Genomic DNA, 19193 nt, shown 5'->3' on the forward strand with positions numbered 1-19193 from the left:
ATCCCAGCATTTTGTGAGGCCAAGGCAGGCGGATCACTTGAGGTCAGGAGTTCAAGACCAGCCTGGCCAACATGGTGAAACCCCATCTCTACTGAAAATACAAAAATTAGCCGGGCATAGTGGCATGTGCCTGTCGTCCCAGGTACTCTAGAGGCTGAGACAGGAGAATCACTTGAACCTGGGAGGCAGAGGTTGCAGTAAGCCAAGATCGCACCACTGCCAGCCTGTGCAACAGAGCCTCTGTTTAAAAAAAAAAAAAAAAAGGACATGCACTTCCTATTTTAACTTATTTACCCTAACACCTGCTATGTTTACCAGCCTACTAAGGAACGAGGAACTGGCTTGCCACTCAGAAATAAAATTTTGACAAATGGGTGATGATCAAAATTTCTTTCTCAAAACCTTGCCAGTTACCAGTGTGATCATCTTTTTTAAATTACAGGCTCCATTAGGGGTAGAACTTTTTTGAGTAACTGTGATCTCCACCATGGCTAATATAATTTAATATTTATAATACCATTGTCCTCAAGGTAAGGACCACCTCTCAGTGTAAATGCTCAACGGATGTGGCGCTGAAGCATGGCACTACTCTTAAGCATTTTTGTTTGCTTGTTTGTTTGAGACTGAGTCTCACTCTCTATATCACCCAGGCTGGAGTGCAGTGGCACGATGTCAGCTCACTGCAATCTCCGCCTCCCAGGTTCAAGCGATTCTCCTGCCTCAGCCTCCTGAGAAGCTGGGATTACAGGCGCCCACTACCATGCCTGGCAATTTTTGTATTTTTAGTAGAGACAGTGTTTCACCATGTTGGCCAGGCTGGTCTCAAACTCAACCTCAAGTGATCTGCCCGCCTCGGCTTCCCAAAGTGCTGGGATTACAGGTGTGAGCCACCATGCCTGGCCATCTTAAACAATTTAAAAAACAAAGTGAATATGCCAGACATCCCACCTAGACCACAGTGAGTGCTAAATGAATATTTTGATCATCATTTATTCATTCTTAGCCAGATCTGAATGTGAAAAACAAAATCTGATGCCTCTGGAATTTCAGAGCAATGCCCAGTTTTAATTGGGTGCAATGATGCCTTTTCCTTGGCCACTATTCAGTTATAGCCTTGCTGCCAGGGACGAACAAGATGAGCATTTTTTATTCAGGCATAAAGCAAGTAAATAGAAACTTCAGTCTGGGAGTGATTTTGTCTTTCCCAAACCCTAGAGGAGGGTTCTCCATTTTTCTTTTGTTTGTTTGTTTTTTATTGTACCCTTCTAACAGTAAAAAGTTTCTGGTCAAACATTCCCAATATATGGATAATTATTTATTTATAAATTGTATACATGTATTACCATACTAATGTATCTGTGCTTTTATAAAATCCATCAAAATGGAAATTTAAAGTTATATAAAAATGAATATAACATATGAAATTATATAAAATGAATATAAATAGAAGTTCTCATATTTTCTTCTCTTGCCCTAACAAATGTCTTATAAGTAGCCCACTGGCTGAAAGGACTCACATGCTACTAGAAGGAGTGGCAACAGCAAGGCTCTCCAAACAGTTTGGTAACCATCAGGTCACCAAACACATGTGGCCCCAACTCACCCAATGGCCCACTCTCTTCCATTAATGCTGTCAAAAGCTATTGGCTTTACTTTGAAGAAAAATGATAATTCAGTCATTGAATGATGATTTAAAAGACTTTATTTGCAGTGGAACAAGCTAAATGCTGTATTCATTCCAAATGAAAAGAACTAGACTACTGATTGTACTGTAGGATAAGGAGGAAGGCAATAAAGCTGCAGTACATCCTTGAGGCGTGTCAAAGTGGTATGGTAGGGAAAACAAGAGTTTTATCTCACGAAGCCATAAACACTGAACAACTTAATTTTCCATTCCAGAAAATCAGCAGTCATCAAAACAGCACTTGGCAAAACATTTAAAATTTGTGATAATAACAAGTACTGCAGTGGCACTGCGTGTGGTTCTCCACTCTGACATTCCCCATTACCATGACCTAAAGGGGAAGGAAAAAAACATAGTATAGATTAGATGATAGATAGATGATAGATAGATAGATACATACATACATACATATATACATAGAGGCAAAATTGAAGAATATTAAATAAAATTGTCTGCATTCTGCTGAAATAAATAGATGCATACTACATTTGCACAGTCTCCTTTTTAGGAGATATTTTTAGCATGAGTAAGCTGTACTTTCTCCCAACCTGCCCCTTGTCACCTCTACCCCTATTCTCCTCACTCTGAATAAATCCAGCCTATACCCACAAGACAATTGACTCTTTTAATTAATGGGTAGAAATGTATTCCCCACCTGTACAAATGCTCAACAGAGGCTGGGTCATTAGACACCTTTGGCATTAAATCCCATGGGTGGGCTCTATGAACATTTCTCTGATTAGGCTGTTGGAAAGCTTCTGGGGCTCTTGAGGTTCTTACCCTGGTCAATGATTTAGCTACACAGCAAGTGGACTCTGAGGTGACGTTTTTTTGGACCAACATCGTCTTCTTGGACCTTGCTGGAGTGGGATAGGCTCTAGAGAAGCAGCAGCCCATACACTGATATATTGGGGCACCCGGCTTGGAGAAGAATTTGTTTTCCTTTGGCTTGCATTCTGGGCAATCTGTCAGGAAAAAAAAAAGGGGGGCAGAGTAAAATAATCCAATAAAGATTCAAAAAGAATCTATGAGGCCAGCACAGTAGCTCACACCTGTAATCCTAGCACTTTGGGAGGCCGAAATGGAATTGCTTGAGCTCAGGAGTTCGAGAGCAGCATGGGCAACATGGTGAAACCTTGTTTCTACAAAAAATACCAAAAAAAAAAAAAAAAAAAAAGCCAGACGTGATAGTGCACACCTGTAGTCCCAGCTACTTGATGGTCTGGGGCAGAAGAATTTCTTGAAGCTGGGAGGTCAAGGCTGCAGTGAGCTGAGATTGTGCCACTGTACTCCAGCCTGGGTGACAAAGTGAGACCCTGATTCAAAAAGAAAAAAGAAAAAACGCAGTGGCTCATGCCTAAAATCCTAGCACTTTGGAGGCTGAGGCGGATGGATCACCAAAGGTCAGGAATTCAAGACCAGCCTGGCCAACATGGTGAAACCCCATCTCTACTAAAAATACAAAAATTTAGCTGGGCATGGTGGCAGGCGCCTGTAATACCAGCTACTCAGAAAGCTGAGGCAGGAGAATCGCTAGAATCCGGGAGGCGGAGGTTGCAGTAAGCTGAGATCACGCCATTGCACTCCAGCCTGGGCGATAGAGCGAGACTCTGTCTCAAAAGAAAAGGCAAGGTAAGGCAAGGCAAGGCACGGCACAGCACAGCAAGGCAAGGCAAGGCACAGCACGGCAAAGCAAGGCAAGGCAAGGCAACAAAGGAAAGAAACTACGAATGTTTCCTTATGATGGGGATAGTGAATATTATTTTTCCATCAAAAATGAAAGGAAACTAAGTAAGTGCTTTTGGTTACATGTTAATCTTCATCTATAATATCTATTTAATATTTATACTGATTAATGTTCATGAGGAATAAAATTTAAAAACAAACATTTTCACAGATATGCAGAGAAAATCTCAGTTGTAGTCTTTCTTCAAGCATGGATTCTCTATCCCAATGCTAACAGTATGCCTAGAGGAAACACAAAACTTGACAGATGAAAACATCACGTTCATCTGAAAGGAGAATTTTGCGTGGAGGAAAAATATTTTTCCCTTTAGAATCTGCTATTGTTTGTCCCACAGTAACTCCAAATATTGACAGAGAGAAATATGTAGGAATTAAGAAAGCCTGGTGAGTGCAGAGAGACTGATATTAGATCAGACGCCTGCACTTGGGACCTGGATTAAAATATTACCACTTATCTAGAGAAAAACCATAACCAATAGTAGCTCACAAGTTTCAAAGCAGAAGGAATTATATCAGCTACTATATGAGATTTTTCAGACAATACAGCAAAACAAATTTACTGTATGAAATGGTTTCGTTTTTCTCACTTATTAACTGATGTGAAAATTCATCTACAAAGGCAATGTTAAAATCTCAAATCTTCTGGGAGAAATGTAAAAAATAACTGAGCTAACTGAATAAGGAGGGTTTTCTTCTTGTAAGACTCAAATAAAGAATAAAAAGGAATCTATTTCAGATGAAAATGTATAGGCTGCTACATACACAGTTGTGTAAGATATCATTTTCACTGCACATTTTCTGAACTTAATTTAATTTTATGTTCACAATCTACAAGAGCCTAGATATGAATCCAGCAGCAAAGATTTATTGCTTTTGAAAAGGAGGTAGAAATGTAATTAATGGAGTTATTGATGTACATCTAGAAATGTGTATTGTCCTTATTACTCAAACCACAAGCTTTGTCACACACCCTGCATTGTAAACTCTCCATCAGGAAAGGAATGGAGAATATGCAGAAACACCGACAATGTGACCAGAATGACAGCTGCATATTTTCTGTAGCAATCCATGGTGCTCCTGCAAACAAACATGGAAAAAAAAAACAGTTAATTTAAAATTGGCTTACCAGCCATAGTAACACCCAGTAGTTTCAACATTACTACTAACAATAATAATCAGTGTCTTGACCTCTCTGCTTTTAGCTCCCAACATATACTAAAATCATGTAATTTTTTTTAATTTCTCCTTAAGAAAGAGATAGATAACTGAATCTTCCCATTTCTCACATTAACTTCTAGAAATTGGTTTAATAATAATCACAATAAATTATCTTCTTAAATTCTTTAAAATTTAAATTTTAGAATTTAAATTTTAAATTCTGTCATCCTGTTACAAAGCCTTCATGTCCTTATTTGTAAAACATGGAACTTAAACTAGATAATACCTAAGAAAATATTTATAAACTTATATATGAGATATAAAATATACAATCATTTAATGGAGGATAAACACAAAGTATTCAACATTATCAGCCATTAAGGAAATGCAAATTAAAACTACAATGACATATTACACATCTATCAGAATGGCTAAAATAAAAAATAACACCAAATACTGGCATGGATGCAGAGAACCAAGATAACTCAGGCATTGCTGGTGGGAATATAAAATGGTACCGCCACTCTGGGAAGTAGTTTGGCAGTTTCTGATAAAACAAAACATGTACTTACCGTATGCCCCAACAGTTGCACTTTTGGGCATTTATCTCAGAGAACGGAAGACTATGTTCACACAAAACTTATGTATAAATATTCCTAGAAACTTTGTTTAAAGTAGCCAAAAAACTGAAAATATTTCAAATGCCCATCAGCAGGTGAATGGTTACACAAATGATGGTATAGTCATACCATGGAATACTGTCCAGCAACAAAAAAAAATGAACACACTGTTGATGCACACAGCAACTTGAATGGATCTCAAGAGAATTATGCAGAATGAAGGCTGAATACTATATGATTCCATCTATATAACACTGTGGAAATAACAAAATTATAGAGATAGAGAATAGATTAATGGTTCCAAGGAGTTAGCACTGGGAAAGAAGTGTATATGGGTGAGTGTGGCTCTAAAGGGATAGCACAAGGGAGCTGTGGTGATGGGACAGCTGCATGTTGATAGGGATGTTAGTCCCAGTAATCTACACATGGGATAAAACTGCATAACAGGGCACTAGTATTGTGTGTGTGTGTGTGTGTGTGAGTGAGTGTGTGTGTCTTAAATCTGAATAAGCTGTATAGGTGGCAGCAATGTCAGTTTTCTAGTATTCACATTACACTATAGTTATACGAGATAATTATCAATGAGGGAACAAGCTGAAGGGTATATAGGACTTCTCTGTACATTTTTTTTGCAACTTCCTCTAAATCTGCAATTATTCAAAATAAAAGTTTAAAAAAAATAATTCAGAATGAGGTTTAAAGGTACATATGAGTCAAAACTTTTGGTTATTTTTTGTGTAGACTGACATAATAGGGCTGAGTTTCTGCTAGATATTTATATTAATCCATAACACTTCTTAGGAATAATTTGTCAGACAGCAGAACTAAGTTTATAATACATGTTGAGTATTTCTATTCTGAACATTTGAAATCTGAAATGGCCCACAATCTGAAACATTTTGAGCACCAACATGATAACACAAGTGGAAAGTTCCACATATAAGTACTTAACAGAAACTTTGTTTATGCACAAAATATTCAAAATAGTGTATAAAATTACCTTCGGGCTATGTATATACGAAACAAATGATTTTTATGTTTAGACATGGGTCACATCCCCAAGATATCTCACTATGTATATGCAAATATTCCAAAATCCAAAAAAATTTAAAATCTAAAACACCTTTCATCCTCAGCATTTCAGATAAAGGACACTCAACCTGTATAGAAATTCAGATTGTGTAAGTACAAAGGCTAAAACAAATGTATGTCACTATTTCTACCTGAGATATATATATATATATATAGTTATATTTATACATAAGTAATTTTGACTTCTATTTCTCTTCATACATAATTAACACTGAATAAAATATTGTTCTAAGTTAGTGGGCCTCTCAAAGTGTGATCTGGGACACCCCAAAGATTTCAGTGGATCTGTGAGGTAAAATGATTTTCTATTAATAATACTAAAGATGTTGTTTGTTCTTTTTTTCCTCTTCATTCTTCTTGTGGTGTTCAGTAGAAATGTTTCCAGAGGCTACATGACATGTAATTTACAACAGATTGATGAAGAAGCCCCACATGAGATTTAGCTGCTGTTCGCTGTTAGGCTTAGACAACGAACGAGCCTTTGCCAAAAGAGTAAAATAATGCGCTACTCTATCAACTAATTTTTTTCTTGCAAAATTGTCATTTAAAAAAAGAATATATGTTATTTGTTGTAACATATGATGATTTTTCTAAATGTAATTAAATATTTTTAAACTTTAACATAATCACTAAAGCCTATTAAATGATTAATGGATATAACCTCTGAATAGAAGCTCTTTGGGCTCTTCAATGGAACTTTTTTTGCTTTTGTTTTGTTTTTGATGATGGAGTCTCCCTCTATTGCCCAGGATGAATGCAGTCGCAGTCTCGGCTCACTGCAACCTCCACCTCCTGGGTTCAAGCAATTCTCCTGCCTCAGCATCCCAAGTAGATGGGAGTACAGGCACACGCCATGACACCCGGCTAATTTTTTTTTTTTTTTTTTTTTTTTTTTTTTTTTGTATTTTTAGTAGAGATGGGATTTCACCATATTGGTCAGACTGGTCTTGAACTCCTGACCTCGTGATCCACCTGCCTTGGCCTCCCAAAGTGCTGGGATTACAGGCATGAGCCACCACGCTCGGCCTGGGCTCTTCAATAATTTTTAAGAGTGTAAACAGGTTCTGAGATCACAGAGTTTGAGAATACACAAAGCCATAAGGAAATTTTCAGAATTAAAACTAATTTTCTTTTTAAACTAGTATCATCTTTGTGCCTTAATATTGCAGCTCATATATTATGAAAATTCAGCCATTATGCAGTGAACAATTATATCAGAATTAATTCAGAGGAGAAACATTTACAATAAGATTGCAGAATGTGAAAGCATGAAGCCAATGCGCATTTTAGAATTGCCTTTATAGTAAAGAGAAGATTGAAAAGTGAAACAAAATCACTATTGCTGTAGCAGAACTGTTATCTTTCTTTGCCTTTATTTTGAAAAGAGATGACATTAACCAAGTAAAACAGAATAACCTTCAAAGTCTAGGTGATTTTGAAAGCATTTTAATAAATCTTTTATCAGCCTAATCACCCTCAGGTTTTCTGTTTTAAAATTCAAAAGAAAATATTAAGAATCAGAGGGAAAATTAAATTCTGCTGAGATTTATGCTATTTTGCAAAAATATGCTCACTCTAAAGTCAGATTTGCTAATCTCAGCCTCTTTTGATATTCCACATGAGTATTTTCCAAACTTCATAGGCCCTGTAAATGAAACCTCAGACTAATCTGCAATACACATCAGCATACCCTTATATCCCATCACCCACCACATCAAGATAATATGAGTCCAAGAAAATGTGAGTTTTCGCAACTTGGCCTTCTTTCTCTCCCTTTTCAGTTCATCTACTTCAGAGTCTTTTAACGAGCTGCTCAACTGCCAGATTCACTGTGAAGTTTTCACCCAACCCCAAAGACAAAATAAATATATTCCTCCACTGCACTCACCTGTCACTTAGCTTATAATTCTTAGATGATGCCCCACAGTCTAGCCGGTTATGTACACGTCTATCTCTTCATCCACAAAGAAAGCTTCTTTCTTTTTATTTAAAATAGAAATGGGGTCTCGAGAAGCGGAAGCTGCAGTGAGCAGAGATTGTGCCACTGCACTCTACCCTGGGCAACAGAGAGAGACCCCGTCTCAAAAAAAAAAAAAAGAAATGAAAAGAAATGGGCATCTCACTATGTTGTCTAGGCCAATCTGGAACTCCTGAGCTCAAGCATTCCTCCTGCCTCACCCTCCCAAAGTGCTGAATTACAGGTGTGAGGCACCGTGCTTGGACTGAGAAAGCTTCTTCAAGATAGAAACTATGCCCCTCTAATCAACCATTACCCTAGCACAAGGCCTCGTACAAAGCAAATGATCAATACAGTTACGTGGAATTGGGACTTTAGAACAGTGACAATAGTATCAACCAAAAACTGCTAATACAGAGTTGTCGTTCACACTAAAGAACAAGATAATCTTGAATGACAACTTAGAATAGATGTTCAGTAAAATAAAATATTTTCATATAATTTCATTAGAGAGAGTATGTTCAGCTATAAAATTGTAGCTGGCTAATAGGTGAATCTATAAATGTTACATATGTCACAGGGAGCAACCATTTTATGCTAAGACATGAAAGTCATAAAAATTCAAAAGAAACCATTAATAAAGAACGCATAATAGCTTCAGGGTTTAAACTGGTGTCTCTTAGTTCATATTAAACAATTTAGATTCTTGAAATAATGTGACTCTGTGAGGAAAAGATAGTGAAGGAGTGAAGGATGCGCTATTCCAAAATACACCAGATTGGTATATTGATTATTTTGAGTTGAAAACATTGCTGAAATGTTAGTTGCAGAAAGAGTGAGCTGAACCTGTTGCTTTCTGCATGCAGCAAGCAAGGATAATTCCTCTGGGAGGGGCACCCTCTCCATGCCTGGGTGAGAAAATAGCCCTTATCGCCAGAGACTTGGAAATAGAGGCTACAATGACCCAGAATAAAAATACTCAATGAAGTAACTCTTATCTTCCACCTGTTTTACACCTCCTCCTCACATATCTCTGACTGACTCCCCTAGAAATTCACTGCCCCAGCCAGATTTTCTTTCTCTTTTTTTTTTTTTTTTTTTTGAGATGGAATCTCGCTGTCACCCAGGCTGAAGTGCAGTGACACAATCTCGACTCACTGCAACCTCTACCTCCCAGGTTCAAGCAATTCTCCTGCCTCAGCTTCCAGAGTAGCTGGGATTGCAGGTGCGAGCCACCACGCCCGGCTAATTTTTGTATTTTTAGTACAGAGGGGGTTTCACCATGTTGGCCAGGCTGATCTCAAACTCCTGACCTCAAGCAATCTGCCTGTCTTGGCTTCCCAAAGTGCTGGGATTACAAGCCTGAGTCACCATGTCCAGCTGCCAGATTTTCTTTGTGTTGTCATTTCTTCTCAAATTTGTCACTTGTCTAAAAAGTATAAAAGCATCTTGCTTTGGCCACTTCCTCAGACTTCACTCTCTTGTGAAGATCTCCATGTACAGGTAAAATGAATAAAATTTGCATATTTCTCTCTTATTAATGTAAGAGACAATTTGGCTCCCAGATCCAGCTGAAGAGCCAACTAAGAGGTAAAAGGGGGTTGGAGGTGATCTCTGGCTCCCCTACAATGCCGTTTGTTTTGGTTTTGGTTTTTTTGTTGTTGTTGTTATTGTTTGAGGGTTTTTTGGGTTTTGTTTTGTTTTGTTTCATTTTGTTTTTTTCTTTGAGACAGGGTCTCTCTCTGTCTCCCAGGCTGAAGGACAGTGGTGCAGTTATGGCTCACTGCAACCTTGACCTCCCGGGATCAAGTGATCCTCCCATCTCAGCCTCCCAAGTAGCTGCAACTACAGGCACCCATCACCACATCCTGCTAATTTTTTTGTATATTTTTACAGAGACAGGGTTTCACCATGTTACCCACGCTGGTCTCAAACTCCTGGGCTTCAGCGATCTGCCCACCTCAGCCTTTCAAAGTGCTGGTATTACAGGTGTGAGCCCTCTTACCCGGCCCAATAGCATTCTTAAAAGTATAAAAGGATATTATTACCATAACTTACCATTATTATTTAACATATGTTTGTACAATATTATTCATTGTGATTATATATAATTAATGTATTAAATGATTTATGAAATAGGTAAACACTCTACCAGTGTGCCATACAAGCCATATACATACATTAAATCCATACATACACCAATATATATCTTGACACACCAAGTATCACACACATACACATACATACACATCCCTATGTCTACATTAATAATTGTTGCAAGAAGGTTACAAGTGCTTGAAACAATGTAACATCCTGGCCTTTTGCTTGCAAACATGTTGCCATTGCTCCCCACAACCAGAGAGTGGTGAGGTTTGTGGTTTTTCTAGTGGTGGCTATAGTCGGAGTGACTAATCTACGCTCTCTACACCAGGAAGCTCAAATGACTCATAACACATTCTTGAGATGACTAGGCTAGGATTAGAGGCATAACTTTGTGTTAGTCAAACGGATTAAATCTAACTGACTTCTAGAGGGTTAACCTAAGGTTTCGCCTCTTTAGCCCCATCTAATCCTGCTAACTACCAAGCAGAGGCAACATAGACTGCCTTCAGTGAATGATAACTAATGAAAGGAAGCCCAAGGAAGGTAAAGCTCTGAAGCCCCAGTGCATTGCCTAGTATGAGACAGGGGTTCAGCCATTGTTTATTAAACAGAGGATAAGCCTTTAAGTATAGCATCTGGCATGGTCCAGAGAAGATAACAATAGTTTAGCTTTAATGAAAGATTTGAAGGTGGAAAGTCTCAAAGGAAAATGGATGTTTAGATTGCATGCCACCAACTTCCACAGAGCAGTCTCTGGAGCTCTGCATGCTCACCTCTACCTTCTGCCAAATGACCACCTCTGTCTCCAGGTGGTTGAATCTAAAGAGCCTCAGGTCAGTGGTTAGGAAACTCAACCTGGAGTGAAACTGGCTACCTGGCTAAAGATTTTCTTTCCTCATATGCTCTGGCTCCAGGAAGTGGGTTTTTATCTTGTTCTTATAACATCTTGTGAGCCCCAAGGCAGCAGTGAGTGTCTTTCATGATACATGCATCACACCCCCAACCTCAATGATCCGCCAGCTTCCCACTTCTTCTCAAAAAATGCCCAAACAGTGCTCCCAGACACTAGCGTGATCTTGAGACCTATTAACATGTTAGCTCATAATTTTCTCCAATGGTGGTGGCAAGGAATGGCTGAAAGATTGAAGGGAAGAGGAGAGACTGGTTAATACCCCTACAGTCTGATTCATTCATTCTTTGATACAGATAATTACTGTGTATCTTATTAAAAGATGAGTTTTAGATAATTTGGTAGGAGTTCAAATGTCATAAAGGGCAAAATGTAACCTCCAAATTGAATGCTTGGAAGATTTTTAAACTTTAAATAAGTATCTGCTGTGTGCCAGGAACTGTGTCAAGAATTGTATCACCAGGAACTGGTGATACAAGTCAGGCATGGTTGCTAGCACTTTGGGAAGCCGAGGTGAGTGGATCACTTGAGGTCAGGAGTTCGAGACCAGCCTGGCCAACATGGTGAAAACCTATCTCTACTAAAAATACAAAAATTAGCTAGGCATGGCACATGCCTGTAGTCCCAGCTACTCAGGAGGCTGAGGCAGCAGAATGGTTTGAACCCAGTAGGCAGAGATTGCAGTGAGCCTAGATCATGCCACTGCACTCCAACTTGGGTGACAAAGCAAGACTCTGTCAAAGAAAAAAAAAAAAAAGAATGGGTGGTACAAATATGACTAAATGTCCTGCCATCTGAGGAGCTCAGGGTACAACGAGGGCTCCAGTACAAAAGCAAATGAGCTGAAGTGACAACTGCTATAATAAAAGTATTTGTAGACATGGAGCCATGTGGTAGGCCAGGGACAAGAAAATAGAGGAAAAATTAATAGGAATAAAACATGTACTTGATGGAAAAAAAAAATCAGAGTAGTTAAGGTATATTTTATTATTTTGACATTCAGGCAGGAGCTTCATGCATTCAGTCCATGGAATTTCCCCAGCAGGTAGCAAAGAGAGGATCCACAAAGTGCCCTAGTATTCAGAGGAAAATAAGGCCAAGTGAAGGCACACAGCATAGTTACATTATTTTACACATGTCTACTTCTCAGTCACTCAATAATGTTTGTGCTTCTCAAAATTTTTAAAGGGAGCCAACTTATTTTCCAGATAAAAGGGAGAGAAAAGAAGTGAAAAGGCCAGGTGAGGTGGCTCACGCCTGTAATCCCAGTACTTTGGGGGGCCGAGGCAGGTGGATCACCTGAAGTTGGGAGTTTGAGACCAGCCAGATCAACATGGAGAAACCCTGTCTCTACTAAAACACAAAATTAGCCGGACGTGGTGGTACATGCCTGTAATCTCAGCTGAGGTTTGCAGGGAGGCTGAGGTAGGAGAATCGCTTGAACCCAGGAAGGTGGAGATTGTGGTGAGCTAAGATGGTGCCATTGCACTCTAGCCTGGGCAACAAGAGTGAAACTCCATCTCAAAAATAAAAAATAAAAATAAAAGGATAATAGAAAAAATGATGACCTTTAAGATATTTATTTTAAAGGTAAATACAAGGATTGAGCAGTATTTAGAAGAAAGTGGAAGGGCTCATAGAATTGTGAAAACAATATCAATTCTTTTATGTCCATTCTTAAAATAATTACATTTTGAGAAGCTTCTTAATTGGCTAAATTTAAGGGACTTATAATAGATGTACTTATTCTATTTTAACTGTTATTTAAATATGCTTTATAATGCTAACACAATTATGCAATTAAAATCTCACTTTTTTCATTACCCTTCTGGTTTTCTAGCACATCAGCATTTTTTAAATCCTCTGCATGCTAAATCTACATTGCAAAATCAATGAGAAGTTTTGATAGGATAAACTCCACGCACCATAAAATATTGTTTTAAATGAAAATTACATGTATTTGTTGTTTAAAAGTACCTAATTTTAAAAGTCAACATTATTGTAATAATAAATACTACTAGGAATAAAACAATGGGTAGCGTCAATTTTTCATTCAAAAAAGTAAAACACCCATAGCCCAGAAAAGTTTTATATGGTGCATCATTATAGAAATATAAAAATGTTTCCAACTTTAAAATTTGTGGATTACATTTTGTTATGTTTAATTGAGCTGTTTTCATGCCATCTTTTTACACAGCAAGCAGAATTCTCATTTAAGTGCACCACAGCATAGAACCATATTTAATTTGCCTGAAGTTTTTCAACAATAAGGTCGACAGGACTGGGTTATTGATTTATCAATCTTGACATCTTACTTTAAAAGGATTTTTTTTTCTTTGTAATAAAACAGAGCAGAGGAGCTGCAAAGGGAAGCCCCCTTGTTCGTTGCCCCTGTGTTTACTGCTATGGCAGATTGTACTTTCCAAAAATGGCCACAAAAATACCCCTCAGCCTACATTTATCTGCAGTGTGACCTTGTCACTCCCACATTAAACAGTGGTATGTCTATCTTTGTACCCCATTTCACCTAAGTAGGCCCTATGACTGCTTAGATCAGGAATACAGCCGTAGTGACACTGGGCAAGTAGTAGGTATATCCCTTAACTGACCTGGCAGTTCCTGCTTTCCATCTCTTAGAAACCAGTTGCCATGGAAGAAATGCTCCTACACTGAGACCACCACAGGGTGGGAAGGCCAAGCCACATGAAGATAATAAAAGTGTCACATGGAAAGGGAGAAAGAGGCCAAGAAGTATTGAGGCACCAGACATGTGAGGGAAGAAACCGCCCTGGATGACTAGCCCCGCTGAGCTTTCAGATGACCCCAGCCGCAGCCTCCATCTGACTGCACTGAACCAGAAACTCGAGTTAAGAACTGCACAGTTGAACTCAGTCCACCAGCGGAACTTTGAAAGATAATAATTTGTTATTTTACTCACTAAGTTTTCAGGTAACTTGATGCATCACAATAAATAACTGGTGCAACTGCACTCTCTTATAACAAACATTGCTCCAAAGTCTGAGATATAGAACCACAATCTTGCCTCTACTTTCTCCTCTGTGCATATGGTAGGTTGGGTGGGGAGGGTCTTTATATTAAGGGTCACATATTAAGTTAACTGATTACAGGAAATGTAACAAAGTATACAAAATTGGATTAGCATTCAACACAGTATCTGTAATACTGGATATGGTAACAATAATGTCTTATATTTTAAAAAATAACACCTACCATTAATTGAGCACTTGTGTGTCAGACATTTATTTGGGCACCTTGAACTCACAAATACATTCAATCATCATGACCAATCCTGTGTGGTATCATTCTCATTTTTGTAAAGAAATTATAGAGATGAAGTAATCTATACAAGGTCACATAATTAGTTACTGGCAGAGCCAAGATTTTAAAATGTCTCTTTACAATTCCAGACTCCTAGCTCTGAACCACTTCATTGTACTGCTTTTAAATCTTTACATTTTACAATGAGCTTCCTAAATGATGTTTTCAGATGACATATCCCTAAATAAGATGCTGATATCTTTTTTTAGAGCAACATTATTGTGTGCCAGTTTAATATAACTTACCAATGTATTTTTTATTTTACATATTTATTTGACTTCACCTTCTTCAGAACTATCTTTAAAAAGCCATTTTTGCCATACCTGTTGGCTCAGGCCAGTAATCCCAGCGCTTTGGGAGACCAAGGCAGGTGGATCACTTGAGCCCAGGAGTTCAAGACCAGCCTGGAGAACATTGTGAAACTCCGTATCTATTAAAAATGCAAAAATTAGCTGGGCATGGTGGCATGGGCCTGTAGTCCCAGCTACTTGGGAAGCTGAGGTTGGAGGATCACTGGAGGCTGGGAGGATGAGGCTGCAGTGGGCTGAGATAGAGCCACTGTACTCCAGCCTGGGAGACAGTGAGAAACCCTGTCTCGAAAAGAGAGAGGAGAGGAGAGGAGAGGAGAGGAGAGGATGGCTGCTTGGTAGAGGAGAGGAGAGCGAGTCTGGAGAGGGAAGGAGAGGAGAGAGAGGAGAGGAGAGAGAGAGAGGAGGATAGAGGGGAGGTGTGGATGAGGGGAAAGGGTAGGGTGAGAGGGAGGTGGAGGGGAGGGAAGGGAAAGAAAGGAAAGGCCACAGAAGAGAGGAGATAAATGGAAAAGAAAAAGAAATGAAATTGAAAAGAGAGCAAGTTCAGGTATTTTATAAGCTTTCAAGGCTATGTAGAACTGTTGCGTGAGTTGCAACAGGCAGGGCGATCAGGGAAAGGGGAAAAAGCAATTGCTTTCGTTTCTTTCTTTCTTTTTTTTTTTTTTTTTTTTTTTTATGAGACATGGTCTCACTCTGTCTATCAGACTGGAGTGCAGTGCCACAATCACTGCTCATTACAGTCTCAACTTCCCAAGCTCAGGTGATCCTCCCATCTTAGCCTCCCAGGTAACTGGGACAACAGGAGTGTGCCAGCAAGCCCAGCTAATCTGAGCGTGATTTTTTGTTTTTGTGTTTTTGTTTTGTTTTGTTTTGTTTGTAGAGACAGGGTTTCTCTATGTTGCCCAGGCTGATCTTTAACTCTTGGGCTCAAGCGATATCCCCGGCTCTGCCTCCCAACGTGCTAGAATTTCAGGCGAGAGCCCCCCTGCCCAGCCAGCATTGGCTTTCACATACATTCACTTGCTTTATTTTCTTCACACCTGTGTCATATATTAGAAAACTACACATTAGAGAATTTAAACGATTTGCCAAAGTTGTTCAGAAAGTAATCTGATCCTAAGATAGTGTCCTTCCACTTGTACTACCCCTATAGCCTGGAAGTATACCATTAATCCATGTCCTCCTTTATAACTTGGAGTCACACATGAATCATGCTGTTTCAGTTATGTTGTCTAATTTGATTTCTAATATTGTCATTGATTCTACCCCTAGTTCAGCCTAAGTGCCCCACCTTAAATCACAGAGTATTAAAGATGCTGGATCATTTCTACAATGTTATCTCTAAGTCTGATGAACCGAGAAATTGCTAGACTACTTTGTGCAACATTACAATGGCACTGCTGTAACATTATACGCCAAATCCAGAATTTGCAAAGATCAAAAGTTGATAGCAAACTACTCTAGGATTCACAATCCGGAAAAATGAAGTTTTGTGCTATGAACCATGCTGTTCTCAATAGAAATGTAAGTTCACTCCTGTAAATTTTCTCTTTGTGAAAGTAGATTACTTTGATCTGTTTTTAAGCAAGATGTACATTACCTCCTAAGTTAGCCATTTCTGTTACCCAGCTCTTACTTTGAGTTTTCATGTAAATTTGGGTCTCACGTTAAAAAGAAATGTACACTGAAACTGAAAATTTGTGCTGGAACATAATTAATTGCTTTTCTAACATTTTTCTCACATGCTACCCTTTTCAGCAGGAAATGGTAAGAAATGTGACTCACTTAAAATTTCAATGACTCTTACTGCAAAAAAGAAAAATAATAAACTTAAGAAAACCAAAGTTGAAATTAAAATGAAAAACCACGAACCCTTTATAAATGAGGACCACTCTTGTCTTTCTTAAATAATTCAAGAATATAGCAATATATTACATGCAATTTGGTTGACCAATATTATGAATAATTGAATTGGTATTAAGTCAAGTAATTATTTAAAAGATATTTTCAGAAACTTTAAATGATTCCTTTTCTAAGGCAAAATATCTGACTTTTGACTGGGAAAAAGATTGAAGAGCTTAGGAAACAAAATTCCTATGGGATGAAAGGCAGCTTCTGCATTGCTAAGGGACCCATATAGTGTCAGCCCATAGTTCTTCACACGCACCCATATCCTGTTCTTCGACGCTAATAAGGAGGGACAAAAAAACTTTTATTTTCTAGTCTCTGTTTCCCAATCAGCCGCCAATTCGTGTTAATGCAAAGATAGCCATGGTTAGCTGCAAAAAAGTTTCCAGAAACTCATTGGAACTACTCAATGAGACTTGGGCAAGTGACTTATCATTGCAAATTCATGAATAATAGGTAGAGAAATACTACCAACTCTGATTTTTATTAAAGAAGAAAATGAAAACAATGACGTTCAAGAAATTCCCTGCTACTATTCAAGTCTGCCTAAGAACATCTATTCAAAAGATAATCAGAAGCTATGATCATTCAGTTGAACAAGTGAGCCACTTTATCATGGGCCAGCTTGAAGATATAGTTATACATCACTTAAAAATGGATAATAAAACAATATCATAACGTCTACTTGCCCTCTGTCTGGCTCCTGGAAGCCATTAGAAAGAATGTCTTTCCAATGACATCCAATAATTCTTGAGGAAAATTTTTAGATCCTGACAGGCACTCAAGCATCCCAGCAGGAGACATTGGGTTTCTGGTTTCTGCTAGATAGCATCTTACCCTATGATCACAGCCAAATTTTACAGACTTTCTCCCAATTCAATCATGAGTGCTGAAAAGAGAATGAGTAAAAGTCTGTCTCTCTTCTTATTAAGGTGTATGCAGAGACTCTGGAATCTTCCTCATATTCTCAAATATTTTACTCCTCAATTAAAATCCCCCAAAATTATTTTATTCATATTACCTTTCTCTGGGCTTTTTGCAGGATGTGTTCAGCGCAGTTGACTGTGGCTCTGAAGAGGGATTTTAGCTTCGTCTTGTGAGTTCTCAGTAACTGCGGTTAATGAAGTCCTCACCTGCTTTTTATACCAGCAGAGTGTTTCCACCAGCATCTAAGCCCTGGGATCAACAGGAAATTCCATCCAATGATTGAAGGGTACTTGGTATAATTACCATGACGTCAATTTGATCTTATCTTGTTTCAACCTTTAGGTCATTTTTGTTTTGAGCAATTTTTAGGTGATGGTGACCACAAGGTCAGCCTATGAAAAGAGAGTACACTGTCATTTTGTACGTAATTTTATCGAGCCTTACACATAACATCCTGAAATTTGACACTTTCACATAAACAAGAGACATTTAATTAGCTAAGTACCTGATATTTACCTAAACAAGAGCTACAGATTTCAGAAAATAGATATAGAGCATTTCCAGGCTTATACCACTATTTCACTAGGAAACAGAAAAATAAAACACACGCCTATTTAGACTTTTCTAAAATTAATGTGCGTCTGAATTTAATAAAGATGCATGAGAAAGGTATGAGGCAATTCTAAGAAGGACTGAATGGTTCTCAATATACATGCCTGTTTTTTTTTGTTTGTTTGTTTGTTTTGTTTTGTTTTGTTTTGTTTCTCATTTCACTTTTGTAAAGCTCAGTTTCTGCCTGAACAGAAAATATGTATGTCATGGCTTGCCAAGTGTGGGACACTTAGCTCCAAGGTTCCCAACCCAGTGTCATCCTGAAACTTGCACAGCTCTTCAGACTACTGTGGCTTCTTTTTTGCACACAAAGATTATAACTCTTCAAAAGTTCCCATCTTTATCTACTCTGCTCAGTGCCACTTCTGTAAGGAACTGACTTACATACAAACTACCAAGGACCTCTTTAGCGAAGAGTTTAGAAGGTCTGTGTGATGCAAAAAGTAACTCTTATTTAACATAAAGAAACTTACCAGAGAAAGCAAAGTTGTTTTGTGATTTATTTTCTGTGATAAACAAATTTGTTTAGGTTCTTACACCTTTTCAGATTTCCGTTGTTTCCTTCCAGTATGCCCCCCAACCATTCATGTTTTCTTAGTGATGTTTCTTTTTGGGGGGCAGGTGGGGGAGACGGAATCTTGCTCTGTCGCCCAAGCTGGAGTGCAGTGGCACAATCTCACTGCAGTCTACACCTCTCAGGTTCAAGCGCTTCTCCTGCCCCAGCCTCCGAGTAGCGGGCACTACAGGTGTGCACCACCACGCCTGGCTAATTTTTGTATTTTTAGTAGAGACAGGGGTTTCACTATGTTGGCCAAGCTGGTTTAAC

The 19193-nt window shown here is 38.5% G+C and overlaps 1 protein-coding gene across 1 annotated transcript; it reads right to left on the bottom strand.

The window, feature by feature from the left end:
* Positions 1–1679: 1679 nt before the first annotated feature.
* CGA (glycoprotein hormones, alpha polypeptide) lies at positions 1680–18142 on the bottom strand. The gene is made up of 4 exons (XM_017886636.1): positions 17850–18142; positions 4401–4507; positions 2465–2649; positions 1680–2015 (listed from the first exon to the last, which is right to left on the bottom strand). The coding sequence occupies exons 2-4, from the start codon at positions 4498–4500 to the stop codon at positions 1938–1940; spliced, it is 363 nt and encodes a 120-aa protein (XP_017742125.1). The 5' UTR covers positions 4501–4507; positions 17850–18142; the 3' UTR covers positions 1680–1937.
* Positions 18143–19193: the final 1051 nt, after the last annotated feature.

Source organism: Rhinopithecus bieti, unplaced genomic scaffold, assembly GCF_001698545.2.
Source record: "Rhinopithecus bieti isolate Rb0 unplaced genomic scaffold, ASM169854v2 scaffold_15197, whole genome shotgun sequence".
Taxonomy (NCBI): domain Eukaryota; kingdom Metazoa; phylum Chordata; class Mammalia; order Primates; family Cercopithecidae; genus Rhinopithecus; species Rhinopithecus bieti.